At 36.6% G+C, this 25,141-nt stretch overlaps 1 protein-coding gene across 1 annotated transcript in view; it reads right to left on the bottom strand.

The window, feature by feature from the left end:
- LOC145667798 (cytochrome P450 6l1-like) overlaps positions 1–18,366 on the bottom strand; it is a 43,142-nt gene extending 24,776 nt beyond the window's left edge. Inside the window, exon 1 of the mRNA XM_081735232.1 lies at positions 18,046–18,366. Within this exon, the coding sequence (XP_081591358.1) occupies positions 18,046–18,366 (321 nt within the window). The remainder of the gene's footprint in view (positions 1–18,045) is intronic.
- Positions 18,367–25,141: the final 6,775 nt, after the last annotated feature.

Below are 25,141 nucleotides of genomic sequence, written 5' to 3'. Positions count from 1 at the left end.
ATTTCGCTCTGAAATTCACCATCAAGATGGATGGAGCACATATTTTACGAGTTAAAGCTAACATGAAGAATGTAGCATTTGAGGGCAATTTTAGAGGCTATTTAACTTTATTTTAACTTTTGAGTTATCGACATCTTTTTTCTTCTCTAGATCATTTTAGTTTGTCATCCGTGTTTCATTTCTAAGAGCTTTTAGTACTCTAGGTTTCTAGCGCAAAAATTAAACTTGCCCGTTTTTCTATTTATCCGTCAAAGCTTACGTTTTTTAATATATCCGTTAAACCGTACTGCCACATTTCTGTTATACTGTAGCTGTGAAGTGATTTAGCAATAATTTTCCGGACACAACCTTGAATACCAATTTACACAAATAATCAGTAGCGGATTTAGAAAAGTACTTTAGGAAGGGTTTTTCTAATTGTTTCGTTTCCTAAAAAGTCCTAATTTTATTTGGGAGGTGCTTGCAGTTTATGAGTACAGGCATAACTAATATTTCGTTTCGTTTATATATTTAGCAATAATCTTCCTGATACAACCTTAAAAATCACTTTATACTGAGAATCAGTGGCGGATTTACAAAAGTATTTTGGGAAGTTTTTTTTCTTACTAATGTTTAGTTTTTCTAAACATTCGTAATTTTTATTTGACGGGAGCTTAAAGTTTATGAGTAAAGGCATAACTAATAGATATTTCGTTTGTTGCAGACATTCCATAACTTTGGGGAACGGGCTTCAGTCCGAAAGACTGGCCCCCTAACCTTCGCAAAATCGTCACTGCTGGTAATTAGTAATAATAACGATTTAAAAACAATAAGAAAGGAAGTCGGCCAACTCACAGTACACGCACTATTTCTACATTTATAATGAAATGAAGAAAAGCTTTGTCAGAATGGTCGAATGCTGGTTGAATCCTGGACTTCTCGATAGAAGCGCAAAAGCTACTGACTCAGTCATGTTTGTTGCGCAGATGTATTTAGCTTAACTTAAATATATTCCGTAGTTTTTTTTTTTGGGGGGGGGGGAGTTCCGTAATGATATGTTGAATCCCTCTTGTTAAAAATTCAGAAAACTTGAAGATTGGGTAAACCGTGATGATGGTTATATAAAACTTAATTGTAGAATTTCAAGAATATACAGAATCAAAAGCTCTAGATGTGCAGCCTTCAAGTGTATCATATCAATCTAAGTATTTCTCTTATGTTTTATTTTAATTTTGTTTCAAAAAGAGGGTATGGAATATTTTGACGTAAAAATACTACATACTATTCTGCTAGTTATTTGTATATTTTTTTAAAAGAAGTGTTTACTTTTAGGGTTGGCTGGTTTACACCAACTTTTTTTTAATAACTGGTTTAAACCAAAAATAAATAAATAAATAAATAAATAAATAAATAAATAAAAGGAATGAAAAATGGGAATCGTGTGAACTTCATGGTGACGTTTCCAGATATCAAACCACCTGCATTAATTTTATTTCCCTTTCACCTATTAATCTAGGTGTCCCATGTTCAATTCTCGGTCGAACCACAACCCTTCTTTCATGCGTAAACCAAGTAGCGGTTCGGATGTCAGTTTAAGCGAAAGTCATCTCCTTGAACACCTCGGTATTTCGTAAGGATGTTAAGCCTAAACATACGAAACGAAACCAAATTGTATATTTCTGCAGGCCTAAATGCCTGTTGTTTTATAAAGAAACCAAGATTACTTAAATATATTGATAGACATTGGCAAAGTTTATCGATTGCCTACATAGCTTCCAACATTAGCTTGGATTGGACTTTCAATGATATCTATTAATACGTACTAAATTTGTAATTTAATACCTCAGTTTTAGCGTACTGATTATGATACGTTGACCTTTAAATTTTACATGCAAAGCAATAACAGGATTTTCCCGTTATTGTCTTACATTTCAAGTAATGACGGGATTTTCTGGATGGCTAGGGCGAGAGATTCTCAATTTAAGAAATTTACTGACTGGACTTCTTTAAGCTTATGGGAGTTCTTCCGGCATAACCCCGCTGTTGCATAATAACACCAAGGCGAAACAAACTTATTTCTGTGAATATGTAATATAAATACATAAAGCAAAACATCTAAATCAAAAAAGCCTGGTTTAAACCAAAAAAGCCTGGTTTAAACATCCCCCAAAAAACGTGTTTTTGCCATTTTCCAAAACAACCATGGTTCTTGCCAACTCTGCTTACTTTTGTATATAGGAGGTTAAAAAATTCTTATTATATACATTGGTTAATCCTATGGAATTCATAATGTAAATATGTTGAAGAAAATCTGTTTGAAATATCTTTTCGAAATTCATAGTTCATTTTCGAGGTTATATATTATTATCAGCATCAACCATTAATTAAATGACTTTTGTGTTATAGAGAAGTGAAACAAAGTCTGCTTTATCAATTTAAAGCAGAATTTTGAAAAAAGTCCAAAATTTCCAAAGCAAAAGAGTGAAGCAGAAAAAACCGAGTTTTTTTTCAAAAAAGCCGTTTTTTTCCGAGCCCTTTCATCTCTAAGTGGGAGTAAACAAGAGAACCCGAGAAAACCTACGCACACGATGTTTGTCCACCACAAAGTCAACTTGGCGCGAGCTGGGATTGAACCAGGGATCCCATCCACCAGAGGTGAAACCTCTACTACTGAGCGACCGCGGCCCCCAGTATGTGGTAGGAACCAGGTATGTTAGTAAAATTTTATCATTTACTTTTCCCCTGTTAAAATCATATTCTTTTTCTCTCTGAAAATTCTGCAACCCTATCTATTGTTTATTAGTAGCTAAGGATATTATACTTTTACACTCATTGACTTCTATTATAAACAAGTTGCAATTGGACAATATGAAAACTAAAATTTAAATGGCCATAGGATAATATTTTGCGAAATAATAATAATATCTTTGAAAAATACGCAGGTGACATATCTCTAGTAAGCAAAGTAGTAATTTGGAAATTAGAAACGATTGATCCCACGCAGGGGTAAATGTGTGGGGAAACGCCAGGGGACGTCTTCCCCCACTCATATAAGATATTTCTGGCTTCCCCCACTTTCTAAAAAAATACAATGGGCAAAGATAGGCAAGTGAGATAGTGTGACGTCATGCGTCCCTCTATCTTTCCAGACCCACTTTAACCCCTGATCCTACGTGAACGTGTTATCTTACTCAAGAAAAGAATGTATCTAGATTGCACACTCAGGCCACTTTAAATAGGTATTTTCTAACATTCTTTTCAGTGATCCATTTATTCGATAATTTTGTTCGTGTTCTCCTTTTTTTTCGTATCTTTCTATCTCTTTACATTTATGTCCATAATTTACTTGGCTAATTTTCTCCATTTATTTGACCTATTTTATTTTTTTTCAATATCTTTCTCTCGGTACTACCCTGTTCTCATACCATTGTTTGCTTCATCATCTGCAATATTGTTTTCCGTAACTTATGGTCTATCAACTCTTTCCTGATCCTAATATCATAGGTTTCATCTGCAGATTTACATAAGCAAAGTTCCTCTTAGCGCTCATTTATCACTGCAAGAATTTATTTTGAATGTAATGAATTTTTGGAAATTTCAAAATGAATATTTTCTCATTCTCCATCTTTTATTATTTTACCATATTTTCTATTATTATTTTATTCTTGGTTACAACTTTAAACATACTGGGCCTTATGCAGAGTCCTTTTGACGTCTGATTAACGCCATACTACGGGATTAACTAATGAATTGGTATCAAAATTGTATTCAGAGACTCTGATTAGGACGTAGTATTTGACAAAGTTAATCACATGTGACTAATTAATCTAGAGTAGAGGCTAATCATTTACCTACGGTTTAGCGTGAGACACAACAGTTCGTATTTCATGTATTTTCATTTTTACAGACTACGCATGCGCTCATCTAACTTTCTGTAGTTGTCACATTTATTTTTCTCAACCGATGCATTGGGTTTATATTAGTTAACCATACCCAAATCAATGTTTTAGTTGTACTCAAATTAGACTCTGAATACCAAAAAAATGCACCTTACTTAGTAAGGAGCTAGTATGACACTAACTAGTCTGTGACTAACCACCGATTAATGAATTCTCTCTGAATACCGCCCACTCTATCTACCCATCCATAATCTGAGTTGTCATTAGGGACGTCTGTCCCTAAGAGATCCTTTATCCTCAAATTAATTTGAAATGGTGTGATACAAACTATTAACACTTTTGTTGATCGCTATGGGAATTTCCACGTCTTGGTTGACAAAGTATTTCCTACTACTAAGGTTACTATTATTCTAGCATTCAAATTACACATACACTTCCTTTTCTCTCAATGTTTTTCGTTTTAATCTTTCTTGAGAAGCTGCAGTGGCTCAGTGGTGGAGCGCTCTCCTCTAGAACGTGCTGTCTCTGGTTCGATCCCAACCCGTGCCAAGTGAACTTTTTGCTGGACAAACACCGTGTGCGTTGGTTTTCTCAGGACTTTCCCGTTTCATCCTACTCATTACATTTCATTTCATCATCTCCGTCTGTCTTTGTCTCGGTGCATAATTGTGAGATGCTAAACTAATAAAAAATATCCATTTCTTCTACTTATTCCACCACATACTTATGTGTTGGTGATACGTGGAGATTATTTTCTGTGCTCTTCGTTATAACCAACATAGGCTTATCATACGTAAATTATACAATCGTTATTTTGTTTATTATTATTCTAGTCGTTTTTAGAATGTTCCATCCATTATGATATTCATTTTTTGTATTAACTGCACAGAGAAAAATATGTTCGAAACGTATACTGAGGGAATGGATATGAAAGAATTATACAAAAATTGTAATTTACGAACAGATTGATAGAGAATGAGGAAACATGATTAGACATTTAAGAGATGGTTTGTTCTACTACCACATATTCACTTGCCTCCTATGACAAGCTGCAGCTTATGGACTTTCTTAATGGGCCATTACTGATAACCACCTGACCTATGTTTCCTCGGTCATTGGACTCCTGTATTTGTGCACTTAGTCCATCTTCAAAGTTTGTCCCTCAACCTTGGTGTTCGCTTAGAGCGAGTAACCCCAATTGATCAGTGAGTGGGATACGGCCGATCTGCTGTCGAATCAACTCCTAGGCTTACCAGTTATCCTATTGGTCAAGTCAGCCTCGGTGCCAGTTTACAGGCACTGGACCCGAGCGATATAAATCAAGCTCATAACCTCAACTGCATGCACACGCTACCGAATCTCACGATTTGATCACAACCAGGCAGAGTCCAACTCATTTCCAGGAGTCACAGGCTAATCGGAGGAGCTTGATCATTCCGGGGCCTACCTACCTCTATTGTTCAATGACAACTGTCTTCCGCCTCGAAGTACTGCTCCCACGGTTCCCAGTGGACGTAAACGTGTGGTCATCTAATATTGTGTGTGAATGCCCCTAAAATGTGGGAGCATAATCATAATACTACTGTTTACTTAGTAAGAATTTCTTTTTAAAAGCGCAGATAGATACAGAAAAATATCAAGTGTTACATAAAGGCCACTGTTATGTAACATGCTTTTACAGGGGTTTATTTCCTCATATTTTGAGGTAAACTCGTGCACATTTTGTACTGATTTAAGTTGATTTTAACGTTCCGTTCAGCAAGGATGCTATCTGAGACGTGGACCTACTGATTAACGTAGAATCGCAACCACATGAGCCACTTTTTGTACTGTCAACTGAAATAACTTATTTACGCATATTGTATATCAGTTTTCATTTGCTATGGTCTCTTCTCAAACTGGTCCATCAGAGAAATATCTTAGCTCAGTATCCTTTATCAATATTTACAAACATAGTGCCGATGACAGCAATTCTAATAGTAACTGCTAGATTGTACATATCCTTCAATATCCGTCAATATTGCGATTGACACAAACTGTCAGCTGTTAAGTGCTTTATGAATGAAACAAACTGTGCATTTATCTTCCTTCAGGAAGTGACGTTTACTAAATTTGATTTCTTGCAGCCATATAAAGTATATGTGAACGTGGCTCAGACCAAAAAACATATAAGAATTTTGTGTAAAATAGACATTTAAGTGACAAATATTGTTTATTTACTTTCTGGCAGAGGTATCAGCATAACATGTGACGACATTACACTCATTAATATCTATGTGGCTTTAATAATAGAAATTCCCGGAATCAATTTTACAGTGAAGAGATTCTCTCGCTATTTCCAAATGTTCTGAATAAGATTATTCTTGCCGGTGATTTCAACTAGTTTGCAGACTAGTTGGTACTTTCTCAACATTTATGCTCTAACGATATTCCAGCACATGTTTGTGTCATTAAACCTTAATCACGTATGAATACATCACAGACAGGATTTTCAGTTCACATTTGAAATCGCCAATATGCGCAGTCACTTAGACGGGACATCTGACAGTGGCAGAAATATCACCAGTCAGAGATATTCACTTTTGCCATGTACTCATCAGTAATCAAGCTGCTGTTCTCTGAACGTGTACACATGGTTCAGGTGTCTCAGCAACGTTTGGGAGGACTTCGCGGAAATTAAATAACCAAATACTCACTAATGAAGATACAAAATTCAATTTTCGTTACAAATGGGTGTTTAGAATCTTCATTTCAAGTGAAAAAATTCGTATTTGTCAGATGACTCTTTATAAACAGAAGAGTATTTATTATCCTCTCGCTAAGATATGCGCTATTGGGGAGTACATTTTCTTTACTAAAAATCCTATACATCTTTTATTCATTGACTTTTAAAGTACCTATCCAATGAATTTATATTTGCTGTATTGCTCGTGTGTATCTTTCCGCAAAGCTTTCTCCATTTGCTAACAATGATAAGTATATAGCATAACTACTGTTCGGCTATGCGTCAGGTGGTTTTTACTGAGCAGGTTTCCTTTCAGAAAGAGGTGAGAGAAGTTTGTTCCTTGTTAATGTTTCTATTATTTAAACTATCTCCGTATGTGCAACCGATTAGTTGTATTACCATCCAATAATTTAACCATATTTCTGTCCAAGTTGAATAATTATGTACCACAAATGTGGAACTTTTTCTTTTCCATAAAGCAAAAGTATTACCTTTTCATGAGTGGTAAATGAGTGTAATATCCCTCCCTTTCTGTCAATTTGAATCAATTGAAAATCTTAGGTATGTTTTTTCTTATCAAAATCTATACACTTATTTGCGATTTCTTAAATTAATAATTTGTGTATGTCTAGTCTCACTTAAAAACCGGGCAAACTCAATGAAACGTATTTGGTATGTAAATACTTGTTCATGTGCAAAAATATAATATGATGTCCTAGCCTGTATCCGATTTGTATGTCCGGAAAATTAATTCCATAATAGATTGGTGTATCTGGGTTGGGTACTATTTTCGTGTCTACCGTGATATTCTTACTTTTCGGGAGACCAAAGTTGATCTCAGTCAGAGCTAAATGTACTGACTTCTTTTAAGGAATAATTAGAAGTAATATCGGGATAATATCACACTTACACATTGATGGCTTTTTTGCTGGACTCCATTAGTCCTTGCTCTCAACTTCCCAAATAAGACATACTTCAAACAAACTCCTAAGTATATCCAACACCACGTTCAAGGTTGGTCTAACGTTCCTACCTCCGAACGTACCCAATGTCAAAATATCAAACTGTTTACCAGACTCTTATGCGCACTCCCTTGTAGTATAGTCTTTTTCAATACTCAACAGAACTGATATTTTTTTCTGGCGCAACATTAATAATATGTATCGCTTTTTTTACTAATGTTTTTAGTATATGGCAAGCGATCGTAAATGATCTAGTTCCTGCACAGGTAGAGTTACAACGTATCCATGCCCTTCCGGCAATGTATATCGTTATTGTAGTTAACCTCATAGATAGAACATAGGCTCATCCTCTGTACTCACTTTGCTTCTATTTGGGCTCATTAGAAAACATGATGTCATTTTTCGCCTGCAGGCTAATACGTTTCATTGAAATTATGAAATTTCCCCCACAATATCGATTTTATCCGATGATGAAAAATAACACTATAACATTTTTAACTGGTTAAACACTGTATTAAATAATGAAGACTGTCTGTGCGGAAACAGAAATATTGCCTTCCCTATAAATGCTTCTCATCTATTATCTGTTAATCTAGAACGAAAATATTTGGCTTATTTTTACAAATTCCGTGTACTGAATATATGAAATGTGATGCAATAGCAGCTTGTTAACGCTTTTCCAAATGAAAGTAAGAAAATAGGTAAGTGGTAGTAAGAGTATGTGGGGTGTTTAGTTCGATCCCAGCTCGTACTAAGTTTTTTGTAATACGTAGCATGTAACTAAAGATACATTTTATACATTGTGCACTATACAAAGTATATTACCTATAATCTTCCCCACAGACAACTCTGCACGCCCACTGCATGTCTACGATTGGCCGTTTAGTCCGTAAGTTACAAGATTACCACACTACTCATCCACTTTGCAGAGCAGTTTATCTGTTTTTTTAAATGAACTTACATTGCTATTTATAGTTTATCGTTAACGTCAATAAATTTAGAAAAATGTATCTTATTTTGAAGTCAAGATACAAAATCTTTAGATCTTATAAAATTGTATTTTACTTTCAAAGAACATTGTAATTGTATAATAATATAGTAACTTGTATTATATGTTATAAATTGGATTTTTTCCATTGAATAAATGTTTATTTGCTGAATTTTATTACTATATGATGATGTGATACAAGGGGAGAGGAACCGACTTTGAGAACATGAGTATGCTAAGCATTAATCTCATCATCCATTTTTTGGACTATTAACACCATCTGTCGGAGTTAGGTGAACCGTTCTGAATTTTCAGATACCTTCGATCTTCTCGATTTATGTCTAGGAGGAACGAATTATATGATGGAAAGCCAAATTATTCAAAACATCTACTATGATACTGATATTTTTAAATTTCTACTCACAATATGTGTCTATTACTATCTAAATGTCGATATAAATTTATAGCTCATTTTTATTTTGGGCTCTAAGCAATGAAAGCACAGTGCGTGATTTTATTCATGTTTGTAGTGTTTCGATATTTCATTGCTTTCGTTCAACTAACCACTTACACGCTGACAATACGAGGTATCTGTTTCTCGTTGAAACTTTCATTGCAATCTTCATTCACAAATATATGCAGTTCTATCTATTATTCTTAACAAATTGTTTTAGATTCAAATTTGGGTGTAATAATATGAATGATGTACACAAGCTTGGTAGGTGTGATGCGATTTATTTTTGCCAAGAAGTAGCAATCTTGGGTTAGACATGATTACAATTCTCAAGTAGAAGCATAAGAAAGACAGCTTCCAGCTTGAATTTTAATTCTTGTTTGAGGTTTGAAGCTTGAAATTGATGGTTGACATGATAGTTTAGTCTGGAAATTTGGGTTGCCTACAAGATAAAAGTTGTAATGGAAGTTCATAAAAAAAATGTGAAATTGAATTGCTTGCAGTCAAGAAATAAATTCACTTTTCTTTTAAGCGTTCTGTAAAATTTTCTCTTGCTAATTACTAGGGCTTGGAAGTTGAAGATCTAAAAATCAGAAAGGACCCACAAAATGACCTCAAAATTACAGTACCAAAAAGACCTATAAAAAGACTTAAAAATATCGTTAAAAAAGGTACCTAAAACTGGAAAAAAGGACGTAGAAATAAGACCTAATTTAATTAGAATGACATATTTAAAGAATATAATGCTCAAGAAATACAAGCTTCTGGTATGTTTACTGTCTGTCCTTTTTCCACAAACTGAAGTACAAACTAAAATAAGAAAACTACCCCGCTCTTACCTCACCCTGCTGAAGGACATTGTTACGCTTCTTTATCTGACTTGTGATTGTTGCAGATATGGTTTTATCAGTCCAGTCATTGAAGAATGTCTTATCTTTTGAATTTTCTTTACTATAGAAACGATGTTTAAGAGGTGGTGGTGATTTGAGTTAATGGCCAATAAATTTAATATCGAAAGACAAAGTGCAAAGGAAGACGTTAAGACCTTTGAGAAGCTTAAAAAAGAGCAATAAACAACAAAACGCCGAAAAAGCTAAACAGGATAAATAAAATCCGCCATTTTCTGGACTACAATGATCCGAAATGAAAGTATATTAAGCCTTGTCTTCCGTCACTCGAAAAAAAAAAAAAGATTTTCCTCAAATTTTGGGCCCTACTAATTATATTTTCTGCAAACATTCACCGTGTCAAAACGTATGTGAAATATTTTCTTTTATGCAATGCCACATAAATACACAACATTATTAACATTAGCAATGCAAACACAATGAAGGCATATGATACTATAGGATCTTTCAAAGTTGAAGAGAAAACCACTCTCTCACACTCCAGATTGCTTTCAACCACAAGCAATGCAGATAAATATTAAGTATGAAATTAAACATACGTAGTGCTTCATCAAAAAAAAAAAAAAAAAAATTTCGGAACAATTTCTACGAAGCAATTTAGCCTTCTTTTGGAATAACAAAGGTAATTACATAAGAAATATTATGAAACTTTTAAAGGATCGTAAAACTATGTTATCGTTTAATAATTCGCTTCAACCGCAAATATATAATAAAGTTAGTTCAGAGATCTGAAAAGAAATATCACATAACCAATATGTTTCAAGAAAAATACGTACTATTCCATTTTAAATAAAAGATACGTTTTTCTTTCTGTGAAATTACATTGTATAGACTTGATCTATTTCAGCTTTAAACAATAAGTTAGAATAATGAGCTTGAAGCAGAGTACACGCCTGATGAAAGTAACTAGTTTCTTTATACTGAAAAATATCATTTAGTATGCTTTTATAAAATCATGAATAAAATCAGTCTTTTATTTATTGATAGATTTAAATTCTTGCTTACCCTGTGTGGAATTAATTATCAAAATATTCAAAACTTATATAAAAGTTTGTTGAATAGTAGGCAATAAATATAACCATTAATTAACTTACCCGAGATACTTTATCAGATGTGAACAAAAATCTGTCTTAAATGTTTCGTACTATTTAAAATTGTATAAAATTATGCACAACGTTTTAATTTTTTCATGAGTGCAGAAATAAATTTACTTTTAAGAGACTATTTGAACCGTTCAGATACCAAACCGATTAACTCCATGAAACGAGAGTGAACATCTTCCTAACTTACATACAATGTATTTACATGAGAGTGATCAGAACGTTTACGTATTCTAGAGGCAAATTATTACACTATGGAGTTATTCGATTTTGCCTCTGGAAAAAAAAAATATATCTTTTCCAAATCAAAAATGTGTAAAACTAAAAAACAAACAAAAAAAATGGAGTTAATCGGTTTCGCTTGTGAATGCCTCACTTTTATTCTTCTTAACTATGGTAATTCATGTAGTTACTTATTTTTGCTTCCGTTAAATAACCTTGATGTTAGCTAACCACTGGAGCGTCATTCTGTATCCTGTTTAAAAAAAGTCAGCCTCTGAATTGCTCCGTACGAAAAACCTTACATGACTAATATAATAGAACCATTTCCCGTATACTAATCGATCATCAAATGCTATAAATGGGGTTCTGGCTCCAGGAGTATTGAAATAGATATGAAAATATATAATAATCATGTAAAGTTAAGGATATTGAAATCACAAAACACAATTCTTACTGCACAAACACAGAAGAATTACTGAAAACGTTTCTATAATTAATATAAAAAACACATGTGAAGGTCTGGAAATGATTTTATTGTTCTGTATAAGAACATCGATACATTTTTAAGATCGATGCACTTTTTCATACATTCAAACTAATTTTGAAACCATATTTTCCAGTCTGAGGTTGCTACCTGAGAAACCGCTTGTTTGAGATGCATCAACAGTTGGTTTATGGGACACAAATCTCTCACTACGAATCTTATTCATCATGTGCGAAAACATAAAGAAATCATTAGGTAATAAATCAAGTGAATACAGACAGTAAGTAATTTATTCGATTTTTTTATTAGACAAAAAGTTTGCAGTTTTGTGTGATGAGATGGGAGATTGGGAAGTGTGGTGATGAATAATGCTAGTATTTAGGTTTGTATAATAGAATTCATTGAAGTCCTCTAAAAAAAATTAATAAATAAACAGAATAACAAATAGGTCTACAACAGATTTGTAATATGTACAGAAAATTTTGCGTAATTATATCCATAGAAACTGAATCAACAGAATTACAACTAGGTCTAGAACAGATTTCTAATATGTACAGAAATTTCGCGTAAAGAAACAGAATTAACCCTGGGAGTCCCAAACGAGTCCATTGGACCCGTATGACTTTTTGTTTATTAATTACAAAGTAAGTTTTCGTGAGTGGTCGCTAATATTCTGTGACTTTTTCTTTATGGTTATCCTCTCTCATGTTCTCTCAGAAATACTTTGTTCCTTTAAGTCAGGTGGTATATATTAAAATTATAGCATTGTGTACCAGGTGGGTCCAGTGGACCCACTGTATACTTTAAATAGGAATACTGGTTTAGCTTTGGTTTTGATTTACATTGTGGATCATAGGTGGCAGAATTAACGTCAGCATGTTCTTAACAAATCTTAAAAAAATATGATTGATTGAATGCCATAGGGCAGGTAGTATAGAATTAGAAATTCACTTTTATAGGCATTACATGAAGAAAACTAATTTATTACAACAATATATAACAAAGAGCATATAAGATAAACCATTACCAAAAGAGCTTATTAAATGAATGATATTTACAAGATAATTGAAGGGTTCACATTCTCGTTTTACATGTCAGGACTGTCTATGTGTATTTTTCACCAGAGTCACTAACAGAGCTCTTTGCGAGCGTACTTACGGTGTCTTTACGTCCATTGCCATCAGTAACAGAACTACTCCTTCCCAATGTCACTTTTCTACGAAGCAAGAGTGGTAACTAGGAGGTTGATAGATTCTTCTGCACACCTAGACTGAATTGTCTACGGTTTTTATAATACTTTCATTTCACGGAACTGGAATTGTATTTGTTTTCACTTTTCTAAATTCGTCCGCGTTACCTACAAACGTGTTGTTAGTTCTATTTAAAAATGTTTTCACTCTGCTATATTGTTTTAGAAACTTAGAGTTGATCTGTTAACTGTGTACTTCTATATTATTATTTTTAAACCTCAAAATCAGGAATGTCTTAATCCTCGGCTCAAAAAAAATGTCTGTCATCTGTTCTTATGAACTAGTGACTTTTAAACCTCAAAATAAAACACTAAAGGGTGTGAACACATGGGATGAAAAAAAAAAACACTGACATGCGAAGAAGGTCCATGTGAAAATGCAGAAGGCTGCAAACTGGAATGCCGTGGAGAAGTGCTGGTTGCATATCGTACCGGAGCAATGGGAGCAGGGCTGGCTGCGTCGCTCTGGAGCTAGAAGTCTCTGGAGACAAGGCTGTTTGGATCTCTCAGGAACAGGAATTCTCTGGAGACATTGCTGGCTGCATTTCTCAGGAACAGGGCTGTTTGCATCTCTCAGGAACAGGAAATCTCTGGAGACATTGCTGGCTGCATTTCTCAGGAACAAGACTGTTTGCATCTCTCAGGAACAGGAAATCTCTGGAGACATTGCTGGCTGCATTTCTCAGGAACAGGGCTGTTTTCATCTCTCAGGAACAGGAAATCTCTGGAGACATTGCTGGCTGCATCCCTCTGGGTTCTGGAAATGGCTGTCCCAGGGCGGGTGGAGCACGGGTCCAGGAAATATTACGTGAATGAAAGGAACTCAAAAAAAGTACGTGGATCAAAAAAATGAAAGTACGCCTGTGTACGAGTATCTCTGTTAGGTTGTAGGCAAGTCTGTTTATAATCAAATTTCAGTATATGAAAAGAAGAGAAAAAATGGAAAGAAAGGTGAAAAGAAAAATAATGAGAAGACATGTCTGATACCATGTATGCACCACAAAATTACTGTTGACAAAGGTCACGGGTGAAAAAAAAATGTAATCGGCGACAGACAGAAAATAGTGCAAGATGTTTGTAGGAGGCAATAATTATTGCAAGTATTGGAGCTAATCGGGAGTCGAAGGCAGGAATTTGTGGAACGAGGGACAACACAATAAACTGCAAGGAGGAAAAGGGATGGAAGTAGGAGTGAATTATTATTATTATTATTATTATTATTATTATTATTATTATTATTATTATTATTATTATTATTATTATTATTATGGTAGTCCCTATAATCTGGTGTAGTTCTTTTGTTGTGGTCCTCAACAGAAACAAAATATTTTGGTAGAAGAGTAACGGTATGGAGAGGCGGTTTTGTCCACTAGCATAAGTAGGTCATACTGCATCATAGAGAATTCAGGGTAAATGACCTGTGCGAAAGTGTTTTCTTGGTGATTTGTACCGTAATTGTGTGCGAGTAGAAGGAAGGTTCAAGGGTGAAAGTTTAATGTTTATGTGAGTAGGACATAAACAGGATGTTATTATGACCGTCCGGAAGAAGAAATTTGGTACGTATTACCTAGAAATTCTCTTTTTATTTTTATTTATTTATTTTGTTGTTGTTGTTGTGGAAATAAAGTAAACACCTAAGTTTAAAGATAAACAGTATGTTACGCTGAATTAGTGAGTGATCAGATGTATCGAAGGCAAAGGGGTCGTAGGAAAGGAAAGGACATAGTGGCGGAGTAGTATTTCGTGGGGGTGGGTCACGACGTAACCGTATATTTGAAACGGATTTTAGTCGCTTTGTATTAAGATGTTATGAAAATGGTAAAGGGTGGGTGTGTCTATTCTGATATAAACAATGTCTATTGAGCGTGAGTTGTATGAAGTATTCAACAGATTTCGTTCATGTATCCTTAGAGCGCTCAAGTTTTTGAACAGAACCAGCTGTTCAAGATTAAGATACAGGAGGGAAATACGTGAATATAAACAAGTACTTTTCCTTGCATGCTTAGGAAAGGGTGTGTTTAGAACATTCAGTGTCGCTATTGTTTAAGTGGCGTGTTACGTACGTGAAGGGAAGGAAGGGGAAAAGGGATAAGAGGTTAAGGTGGTATGTCGGGCAGTGAACCAATGCCTCAATATGAAATCAGGATTTGGGAGGTGAGATATGAATGCATTGTATGGCCGAAAATGATTGCACGGGAGAAAGATTTGTGTGAAGTGTGTTGCCTACCTAACAGGGAATTTGAAAATAAAGTTCCTTTTGAAATATGAGTCATGGCAGAACGAGAGACAAAGTCGGAAGTTTTGCCAGCTTAAACTTTAATTAGGTGATTTCAAAAAACGCTTATATTTCATTTCGAACTCTGAATTAGGTGTTGTTGGTGGTACGTAATGTTTCAAACACCTATAAGGGTGGGTTTACCCTCTATGTCAACGAGGACTTCGTTTGGAGAAACAGTTGATATGAGCCTATAAGGTCCTTTATAAATACTGGACAGTGGTTTACAAGTACCAGGCTGAGAAGATATGTCCAAAATCATAACTTGAGAGTCCGGTAGGAACTCTGTGGGCGGTTTGCTTGATTCGACTTTTTTCTTGAAGTCAAGAAATGCTTGGTGCTTCCTATATTCAACTAAATCCCTCATGTCTCTTAGTGCCAAAAGGCGGTCCTGTAAATCTAGATGTTCTTTCTCAACATGCAGCAAGTTATCTATGGGTAGGCGAGGAGGTACTCCATATAACAATTCATGAGATGAGACACCTAAAGATGTTAATGGAGTCTTGTTAAGTGCGGAAGTGGCGTGAGGCAAATATTTTGGCCAGAGTTTTTGGTTAGATTGACAGAAATTTAAGTCTGGTTTGCAATGTGCCCAGACGTTGTTCAACTTTTCCTAGTGTGAAATGCTGATATGGTAATCCATATTTAACTGTAATGTTGAGTGATTTGAGAAAGCTCAGGGATAAAGTGGAAGTGTGGCTTGACTGACGGTCAGTATAAATACAAGAAGGAACGCCAAAGGGAATGATTATTTGATTGGTAAGGAAGGAAATGAAATTGTCTGTATTTGGGGTAGTGATGGGTTGTGTAATGGTAAAGCCTGTGCAATGTTCGGTTGCGGCATAGAAATATTGGTATTTCTCTGGGTCCCTGGCTATGAATTTCCCTGCTAAGTCCAAGCTATAAACCGAAAATAGGGGAGCTTGGGGAAAACGTTGTATGTTTGGGTTGTTGGCAAATAATTGCGTTTGAAAATTGCACACTGTTTGCAAGATGTGAGTTCACTCGCTAACCAAGATTTCAAGCGTGGTACGTAATATTTATAACGTATCATCCAGTAAAGTTTGTTAAAGCCTACATGAGTAAGTTCACCGTGGTATTCCTGAAATAAAGCAGGTTTTAGCGCGTCCGGAATACAGACAAGCAAACGGGTTTGCGAGGCACGATACATTTTTCTGTACAAGATGTTGTTCTTAAGAACGTACTGTTTCATGAGACGTTGAAAGGCCGGGTCTGATTCATTTTTGGTATTTAGAGTCATAATAATTTTGCCAAAAAAACGGTCCTGAAGCTGGAGATTTGGTAGGTCAGTGTTGTCACCTATTGTAGTTAGAACAGTAGGACTAGTGTCCTCCAAGGATGGGTGGGTCTGGTCAGTATCGGTCGTATTAGTAAAGAGGACGGCATCAGGAGTGTCATCCTGTTCTAAGGCAATGGCGTCTGGTGAGACGTCCAGAGGAAAACGGCTAAGTAGGTCGGCAACTGCGTTTGACTGACTTTTTACGTGTTTGATTGTAAAAGTGAAAGTGTTGATATAAGTGATCCACCGGAGAATTTTTGCGTTTGGAATAACAGTTTTCCTAATAGCGAGAAGGGAAATGTTATCAGTGATCAAAGTAAAATGTTTTCCCAGAAGGAATTTTTCTAATTTCTTAAGCGAAAAGAAAATTGCATATAATTCCTGATGAAAAATCGGGAGTGGGTTGACAGTTTTTGGATGCCTGGAAGAAACATAACAGACGGGCTGAATGACATTAGAGCTAAGGTGTTTTTGTAACAATACGGCGCCAACGCCTAGGGCTGAGGAATCGCACATTAAAATATGCTCTGTGTTCTTTGTTGAGTACAAAGCAAGCACTGGTGGGGAAGTGAGGAGGTGCTTCATCTGGTCGAAGGCACGGTCTCTTTCAGGTGTCCATATCAATTTGCGATTTCCATTCGAAATAGCTTCATAAAGTGGGGCTAATATGAGAGAAATGTGATGGAAAAATATCCTAAAGTAATTAGCCGAAGCCAACCAACTTTTTAACCCTTTGATGGCGGTCGGTTTGGGTGCATTGGCGAGGACAGCGGTTTTCTCGGGATCAGGTTTGACTGTATGATTTTCCACAATATGACCTAAGCATTTAATCCGTCTAGCGCCAAATACTGATTTGTTGATATTGAACAGCAAAGAATGTTTTGCAGCTGTATGAAAAAATGCGCGTAAAACTGTCATCATGTGATCAAAAGAATCAGCATGAATATACATGTCATCTACGAACGAAGTGATGTTATTGGTATATAAATCCCGAAAGATAGTTTGCAGTACCTGTTGTAATAAAATAGATGAATTTTTGAAACCCTGTGGAATTGAAGTGAGTTGCATATGATTGAAGGGCAAAGAGAGGCCCTTTAAACTAAAGGCTGTTGCAGGGCGATCATCAGGATGAAAGGATAACTGATGAAAAGAGGAATGGAGATCGAAACTCGAGAAAAAGTTGGAATCACTAAGCGAATCTATAACGTCCTGTGTGTCCTCTAATGGAGAAGCTAAAGTCCGGCATTTCCCATTTAAAAAACCCTCAAATCAAATACGGCTCTAAGAGATTCAGAATTCGGTTTTAAAACAAATAGGATGTTGTTTTTATAGGGGGAATCCGACTTTTCAAAAATCCCTTGGTTCAAAAGTTGTATAACTAACTCTCGCTTTGGGACGTAATTTGTGCGGAATGACAAAAGAGTTACACTGAAATGGAGTTTTGTCTTCTAAATCTAATGTTGCCACAAAAGAATCTATCTTGGTAAAATGGTCACTTGCCCATTGAAACAAAAAGGCATATTCGGAGAGTAATTCCCGCATTTGAGCTTGTTGTTCCTCATTCATGTCTGGAGACAGCTTAAATTTACTAATATCTATGAGATGACCAATTTCTTTAAGACGCTTTTCTTTGTTGCGTGCCGCATCTTCGTCTGTAGGAAAATATATTTGCCTAACAGTCAGGATATTGTGGTCATTGTCTTGTTGGGAAAAGAGAGAACCTATAACTACCGGATTATGAGCCTGAATCGTTTGCTTTTTGTTTGTGAGATTAGCTAACGGGAGAACAAGGTTTTGTGTGGAGACTACAGTATGTGCCATATAACATTTACTTAAATTCCGAGAAATCGGTGTATGTAGGCGAAACTGTGCATCAGGGAAATAACCATTAGTAGCCAGTGGTATGAATCTAACAGAATGAGGGGGAATAACGGTAGTGCGCCGCGCAAAAAATACAACCTGAGGTTTGGAGTGTTTTTGAAAGAAATGCGAGATGTTAATACTAACTGGGTTTTTATCCTTTACAGTATGTGGCATTTTTCCAAAATGTTTCAAGGACAAAGTGCCTTGTGAGTAATCCAAAATTGATTGGTGATCTTGCAAAAAACGTGATGAAAGAAGGGGTGGGAAATTTTTGAAGGGAACTAACCGAAAAAGAATGGAGTAATTACGACCATTAAAGTTAATTTTGAGAATGGTAGCGCGATTTAATTGGACGGGTTTGTCTGACAAACCGTGAAGAAGGGACGGAAGATGGAAAGTATGCGCATTCGGTTCCAATAATTCAAATGGAAATAATCCTACGTCTGCACCACTATCGAGGCAGAAAAGTAATTTTTTGTTTGCGTACGTGCCCTGTATATACGGAGAATTTCCTTTAAATTGCAAGGGAAGGGTATGGTAGTCCTGGCTAGTCGCTGTGGGAGATGAAGAGGAAGGGGGGAGCGAAGATTGGGTGGTTAACGCGCGGTGAGGTGACTCCCGCGCTAATTTTGGCCGTTTTTTGAATTCTTAGGTGTGTTTAGTGTGGTCCCAGGGGCAGAAGGAGGGAACGGAGGTGGGGGATACTGGAAAAAAGGATAATAAAATGGTTAGGGAGGAATAGGTATTTGGGTAGATTGTGTGGAAAAAACATTCTGGGATGGAGGTTGTTTGTTCTGACTGGAACGCCACTGTTTCTTGGAGTTCTTTCGTTTGGTATTGTTTGTAGATGAAGGTTCGTTTGTGAAGTTATGAGAAGGATGGGAAGGGGTTGAAGAAACGTGATGGCAACATTGATGTTGCTGTGTGATACAGTTAGTGCAGGAGGGTGTACTGGGATTGGTGGTATGGGAATGTGGGAGGGAAATGGAGTGCATAGCGCAAGCTGCACATGAGGTAGAGGTGGAAGCAGTGGAATGAAAATGTGGAGGAGTCGGTGAAAAGCAGTGTTGATAGGAGGTTGTGAGAGAATTGGTGGGATGGGAATGTGGGAGGGGAGCGGAGTGCGTAGTGCAAGGTGCACATGAGGTAGAGGTGGAAGCAGTGGAATGAAAAGGTGGCGAAGAATGGTGTTGATAGGTTGTGAGAGAATTGGTGGAATGGGAATGTGGGAGGAAGGAAGAGGAAGGTGAGTGAGTTGGGTTCGGGGAAGAAGGTCGAGATGGTTTGGAGGAGTAGAAGCGGTTATGAGGACTTGGAGAACGGGAACAGGAGGGAGCAAAATGGACAGAAGCGGATTGGTAATTTGAAAGAGTATTAACATGGAGACGGAGTTGAGATATTTGATCTGTTAGTTCGGAAATAGCCTGCGCTGTAGTATCGGTCGCGGTTGTGGAATGTGTCTTTGTTTCGGTTTCCCGTTTGTGAACAAGGTGGTTGGTCCATTCCAGCAAGGTTACTTCATCTAAGAGGGTGGGATAATCTGAAATTGTGCGCGTTCCAAACCAACGAATATATTCAGGTAACATATTAGAAACACATTCTAACAAAAATTCCTGAAAGTCTAGCTGGGTATAAGCTTGGTCTGCTAAATGCTTTTTGGAAAAGACATAATGAGAGAGGGGTTCGTTGGGGAGCTGAACGCGTGAGCGGTATTGGTGAATACGGGAACGGGGGACGTGATCTTTACCAAACTGACGTAAGAATTTTGATTGGATGGTTGCCCAAGGTTGGGATGAAAGGGTCTGGGTGGAAAACCAGAAATGAGCGGGTCCAGCTAAGGATTTCTCAAAAATTTGCACACATTTTGAGTCTGACCAATTATTCACTAATGTGATTTTGAGAAAATTCTTTAAAAATAATTCCGCGGATGGGTGCGTACTTGGATCATATATGTCGGGAATGATAGAAACTGTAACAGAAGTATTATTGATATTGTTGTCTGAAGTGGAATTCATGGTGAGAGGTATGAAAGATGCTTGTCTACGAGTTATAGGCATATCATAACAGAAAATATAAGTATAATGAAATATGAAAATAAAAGTCTTGCCTTACAAGTATGTGAAATGTACACAAGACAGTCTTAACAACGAGAGCTTAAATTCCTCGGGGGGAGCCATAACAAATATTTAAAAAATATGATTGATTGAATGCCATAGGGCAGGTAGTATAGAATTAGAAATTCACTTTTATAGGCATTACATGAAGAAAACTAATTTATTACAACAATATATAACAAAGAGCATATAAGATAAACCATTACCAAAAGAGCTTATTAAATGAATGATATTTACAAGATAATTGAAGGGTTCACATTCTCGTTTTACATGTCAGGACTGTCTATGTGTATTTTTCACCAGAGTCACTAACAGAGCTCTTTGTGAGCGTACTTACGGTGTCTTTACGTCCATTGCTATCAGTAACAGAACTACTCCTTCCCAATGTCACTTTTCTACGAAGCAAGAGTGGTAACTAGGAGGTTGATAGATTCTTCTGCACACCTAGACTGAATTGTCTACGGTTTTTATAATACTTTCATTTCACGGAACTGGAATTGTTTTTGTTTTCACTTTTCTAAATTCGTCCGCGTTACCTACAAACGTGTTGTTAGTTCTATTTAAAAATGTTTTCACTCTGCTATATTGTTCTAGAAACTTAGAGTTGATCTGTTAACTGTGTACTTCTATATTATTATTTTTAAACCTCAAAATGAGAAATGTCTTATTCTTTATTCTTTGTTATCAGTATTATGTTTTACTTATAAAGGAGCTTAATGCAGTTTTAGTAAGTATTCCTAACTAATTATTCCTTTTGCACGTAATGTTTACTAGTTTATGGTATTTTCTCCCTGACAATACTTCTCAGGAGCATATTATAAATTTCTACCTATAATATCTTCTAAACCAGCCACTGCACGTTTCACTTCAGTCATTGGATTTAGTGTGTGAGGGTAATGGTACCTGGCAGACTTTTCGATAACTACCTATGCCAATGTCTGTTGGCAGAAGTGGACTGTGAATTATTTGTTATCTGCAAGTGAGAGTGATATTTCTGATGATAATGATAGCGATGTGCAAGATGAAGCAATTTTCCGCTCTAGAAGTGTCTAAAACATTGGAATTTAGTACTCTTCACTACCAGTCGCGGGCGTGCTGGTGCTGGTGCTGCCAATGTAACTAGAAAGGACCGTGGTCCTACACGGTATGCTAACAGGGAAGTTGATGGTGAGAAATCTGCTTTTTGTCTATTTTTTCGTAGGAACATTCTGGAAACAATTTGCAAGTGGACTACCAAGGAAGGTAGCATAAAATTTCCTCGTGAGTGGAAACCTGTTAGTGTTGAGGAACTTCAGAAATATATCGGCGTGCTCATATTTATTGAGGTATACAAATCAAAGAATGAAGAAACTAGGCAGTTCTGGAGTAAGAAAAACGTTCGACCAATCTTCAATTTCATTATGAGCAGGAATCGTTTTCAACAAATCAATTCCGCTCTATGTTTTGATGATGCAGACCTCAGGCGCCAAAGAAGACTTGATGATAAACTATTCTCAATTTGCGCAGTGTTTGAAGACTGGGTTAAAACTCTACAGGACGCTTATATTCCCGGAGATAACATGGACGAACAACTTGTGACTTTTCGTGGACGTTGTCCCTTTCGGCAATACGTACCAAGTAAACCGGGTAAATATGGAATAAAGTTCTGGATTATTTGTGATAGCACCAGAAACTGCTGTGGAAGATGCAACTATATAGCACAAAAAGTCCAGAACAGGGAATAGAAGTCAATCAAGGGTAAATAGTCGTTCTTCAACTGACAGAAGAAATTGCTAGAAGTGGTAGAAATATTACTGGGGATAACTTTTTAAAAGACTTTCTCTCGCACGTAAATTGAAGGAACGGAAACTCATTTACGTCGGAACTATACGGAAAAGTAAGCCAGAACTCCCAACTTCATTTACCAAAGCGGATAAAAGTAGGGCTGATGGAAGCAGTTTGTTTGGATTCCAACAGGATGCCATGATAGTTTCGTACTGTCTAAAAAAGTACAAAACTGTTACTCTTCTGAGTACAATGCATAACTATCCTGAAGTTGACACTTCTACAGCAGAGAAAAACGCAGAATTAATCCTTCACTATAACAAAACAAAGTCTGGCGTGGACACTATGGACCAGATGACCCGCTGTTACAGCACGAATAACAAGGAGATGACCTCTGATAGTATTCTTCAACATGATTGATATAAGCGCACTCAAAGCTTATATTCTTGTCACTACAGAAAAAAGACAAGAGGCAGAGATTGAAATGCCGTAACTTCCTGATTTCCCTCGGCAAACAATTTTCCCATATTGGAGAAGACTTTGCACAGAAGAGAACACACACAGAAACAGATCAGCTCACGGAAAAAGAGTCATCCAAAAAGAAAGCTCGATGCGTGATCTGCCCATTAAAACGGGATCGCAAGACAAGAACCTTCTGTACCAAATGCAAGTCAAATGTGTGTTCTGAGCACAGCAGAGTTGTTTGTGAAAAATGTTTCGTACACTTACCTTAACAAATGCAAAAGAAAAGGCAAAGGGATCGTAATTTTAAGTTTTTTTGGAAGCAAATATTTGCTACTTGTAATCTAATGTTGTTATTACGTGTATGTAAAAGGTTGACTATTTCATAATGGCTAAAAATTAGAACTTCTATTTGAGCTCATATAAAGAAATAGTAATACTGCTAAGTTACCATATTTCTAGTATACAATATAGCTACGATAAGTACTATAAAGGGTGTGTGGGGGAGGAAAAACGAAAGGAAACTCCACCTACACACAAGCCGTCAGAAGAACTAAAGTGGGGAATTTAGCTCAGTTCACAGGCACTGGATTCGGACGGCTGTCCTTTAAAGTAAAAGATCATTGGGATATTAGAGTTAATAACGAAGAAATTCTATGAAAGAAGAGAGACAGGGTTAGGGTTAGGTTTATCGGTTAGGGAAGGTGTACCTTCATGACGTCCGGGCGTGCGTTGTTCCCTCTCTGGTCTCCTGGTATCTTGCTATGGATCTGGTCCTGGACTATTGGCGGGATATCGCGGGCATCCGCCAGATCGTAGGAGAAGTCCGAGATTAGCTTCCACTCCGCACCGTTACTCCCGGCTTCAAATCTATATCGCTACTCCTCGAGACGGAAGTAACCGGGGCTATTTAAGGAGGGCCCCCAGGCTCGGTGACTATTCTGGTTGATATCGAAAGCGAGTCCCAGACGTCATAGGAGGTGTGGTTGTAGGTGTTGGGAGGAGTCAGGAAGGTGTCTCTCGTAACTTTATTACAATAAATACATAACATTCATAAATTGCTGATGTAGCAAAACAACAACCAGTTGACTGTTGACAGTTCAGGACGCAAGCACTCTACACAGAAACTCCACAAAACACAAATAAAATTAATAGAAACCTGTCACCAACATCATTGTCTGCATAACTCAATGCATTATTAATAACAGTCTTTGTGAATTCAAGCAAAGACACATTGATTCCTTTACACTCCCCCGTCTGGAACTGAAGATATATATAAAAAAACAAGTTTATTTTATATCATCGTTCATTGAATAATATGCACCACTAAATTGATAATCATGTGTATATATACTTATCACCGAAGAAAAAAAACACCAAAATAAAATGAAAACAACACAGAAAAAAAATGTTAATAATTCGATATTTAGGTTAGAAGTTCCAGTCTTCTTCATATTACTGCACTTTTCTTTCTTTGTCTTTTGCGTTAAAAAAAAGGGACAAAAGCACACATATCCATATATATATTTGTAAACACAATAAACGTTCACTTGACGTATAAAGAAGCGTTCATTGAAGCACATGTCCATGTAAACACAAAAGCACGTGGAATTGTTTATAACTACGTAAGACCTTAAGAAAAATTTGCTGACTCGGAGCCCTTGAAAATATATCGGTCAGTAGTCTTTGACGATAGCACTTCCAAGAAGATGGCCTGGCTGGCCGTAGTTCAAAAAGCTTCCACTAGGACGGCGCTGTAGTCTGAACAGATACGAAGCACAGATCGTAGAATGATGCAGTGTAACGGAACGAAGACGGGTATTATAATTATTTGTATTAGTTCGTATTCAAGAAAAAAAAAATTCAACTGATGAGTATCGAAGAGGAACTCTAGGTAGAATAAATAAGGTAAAGTAGTTATGAAAAGGGTTGAGAAAATAAGCTATGGGTTAGTTAGAACGGGGAGGAAAAAAATAAACAATGTGAATTAAGGAGGGAAGGGAGGGGTCATGTAACTACTGAAGTGTGACAGGGTTTCACGGCAGAATTGTGTGATATAGAAAATAGAGTTATAATCTCCAAAGGTAAAAGGGAGGAAAAAAGGTGAATAATAGAAGATTACGGGTAGAAAACACAGGCACACAGATGAGTTTCTGATGAAAATCCAATATGGCGTCGGTAGACGCTATCCTTGTAACGGTCCATCCGAAGCTTTTATTAATACAAAAAAAGCGCTGCATCTTGCTGGAAAAGTAAAACAGTGATCCACAATCAATCCATATGTACTCGATGTAGCATTCCTGGGGGGGGGGGGGCGGTGGCCTCTTGAAGGTCTACGATGGACGGCAACCTCTTCTTCATTCGCTGCTTAATGAAGGCATGGGAGGGAGAAA

This window comes from Thermobia domestica, chromosome 13, assembly GCF_964235325.1.
Source record: "Thermobia domestica chromosome 13, izTheDome1.hap1.1, whole genome shotgun sequence".
Classification (NCBI taxonomy): Eukaryota; Metazoa; Arthropoda; class Insecta; order Zygentoma; family Lepismatidae; genus Thermobia; species Thermobia domestica.
This window is presented reverse-complemented; position numbering and strand designations above follow the sequence as displayed.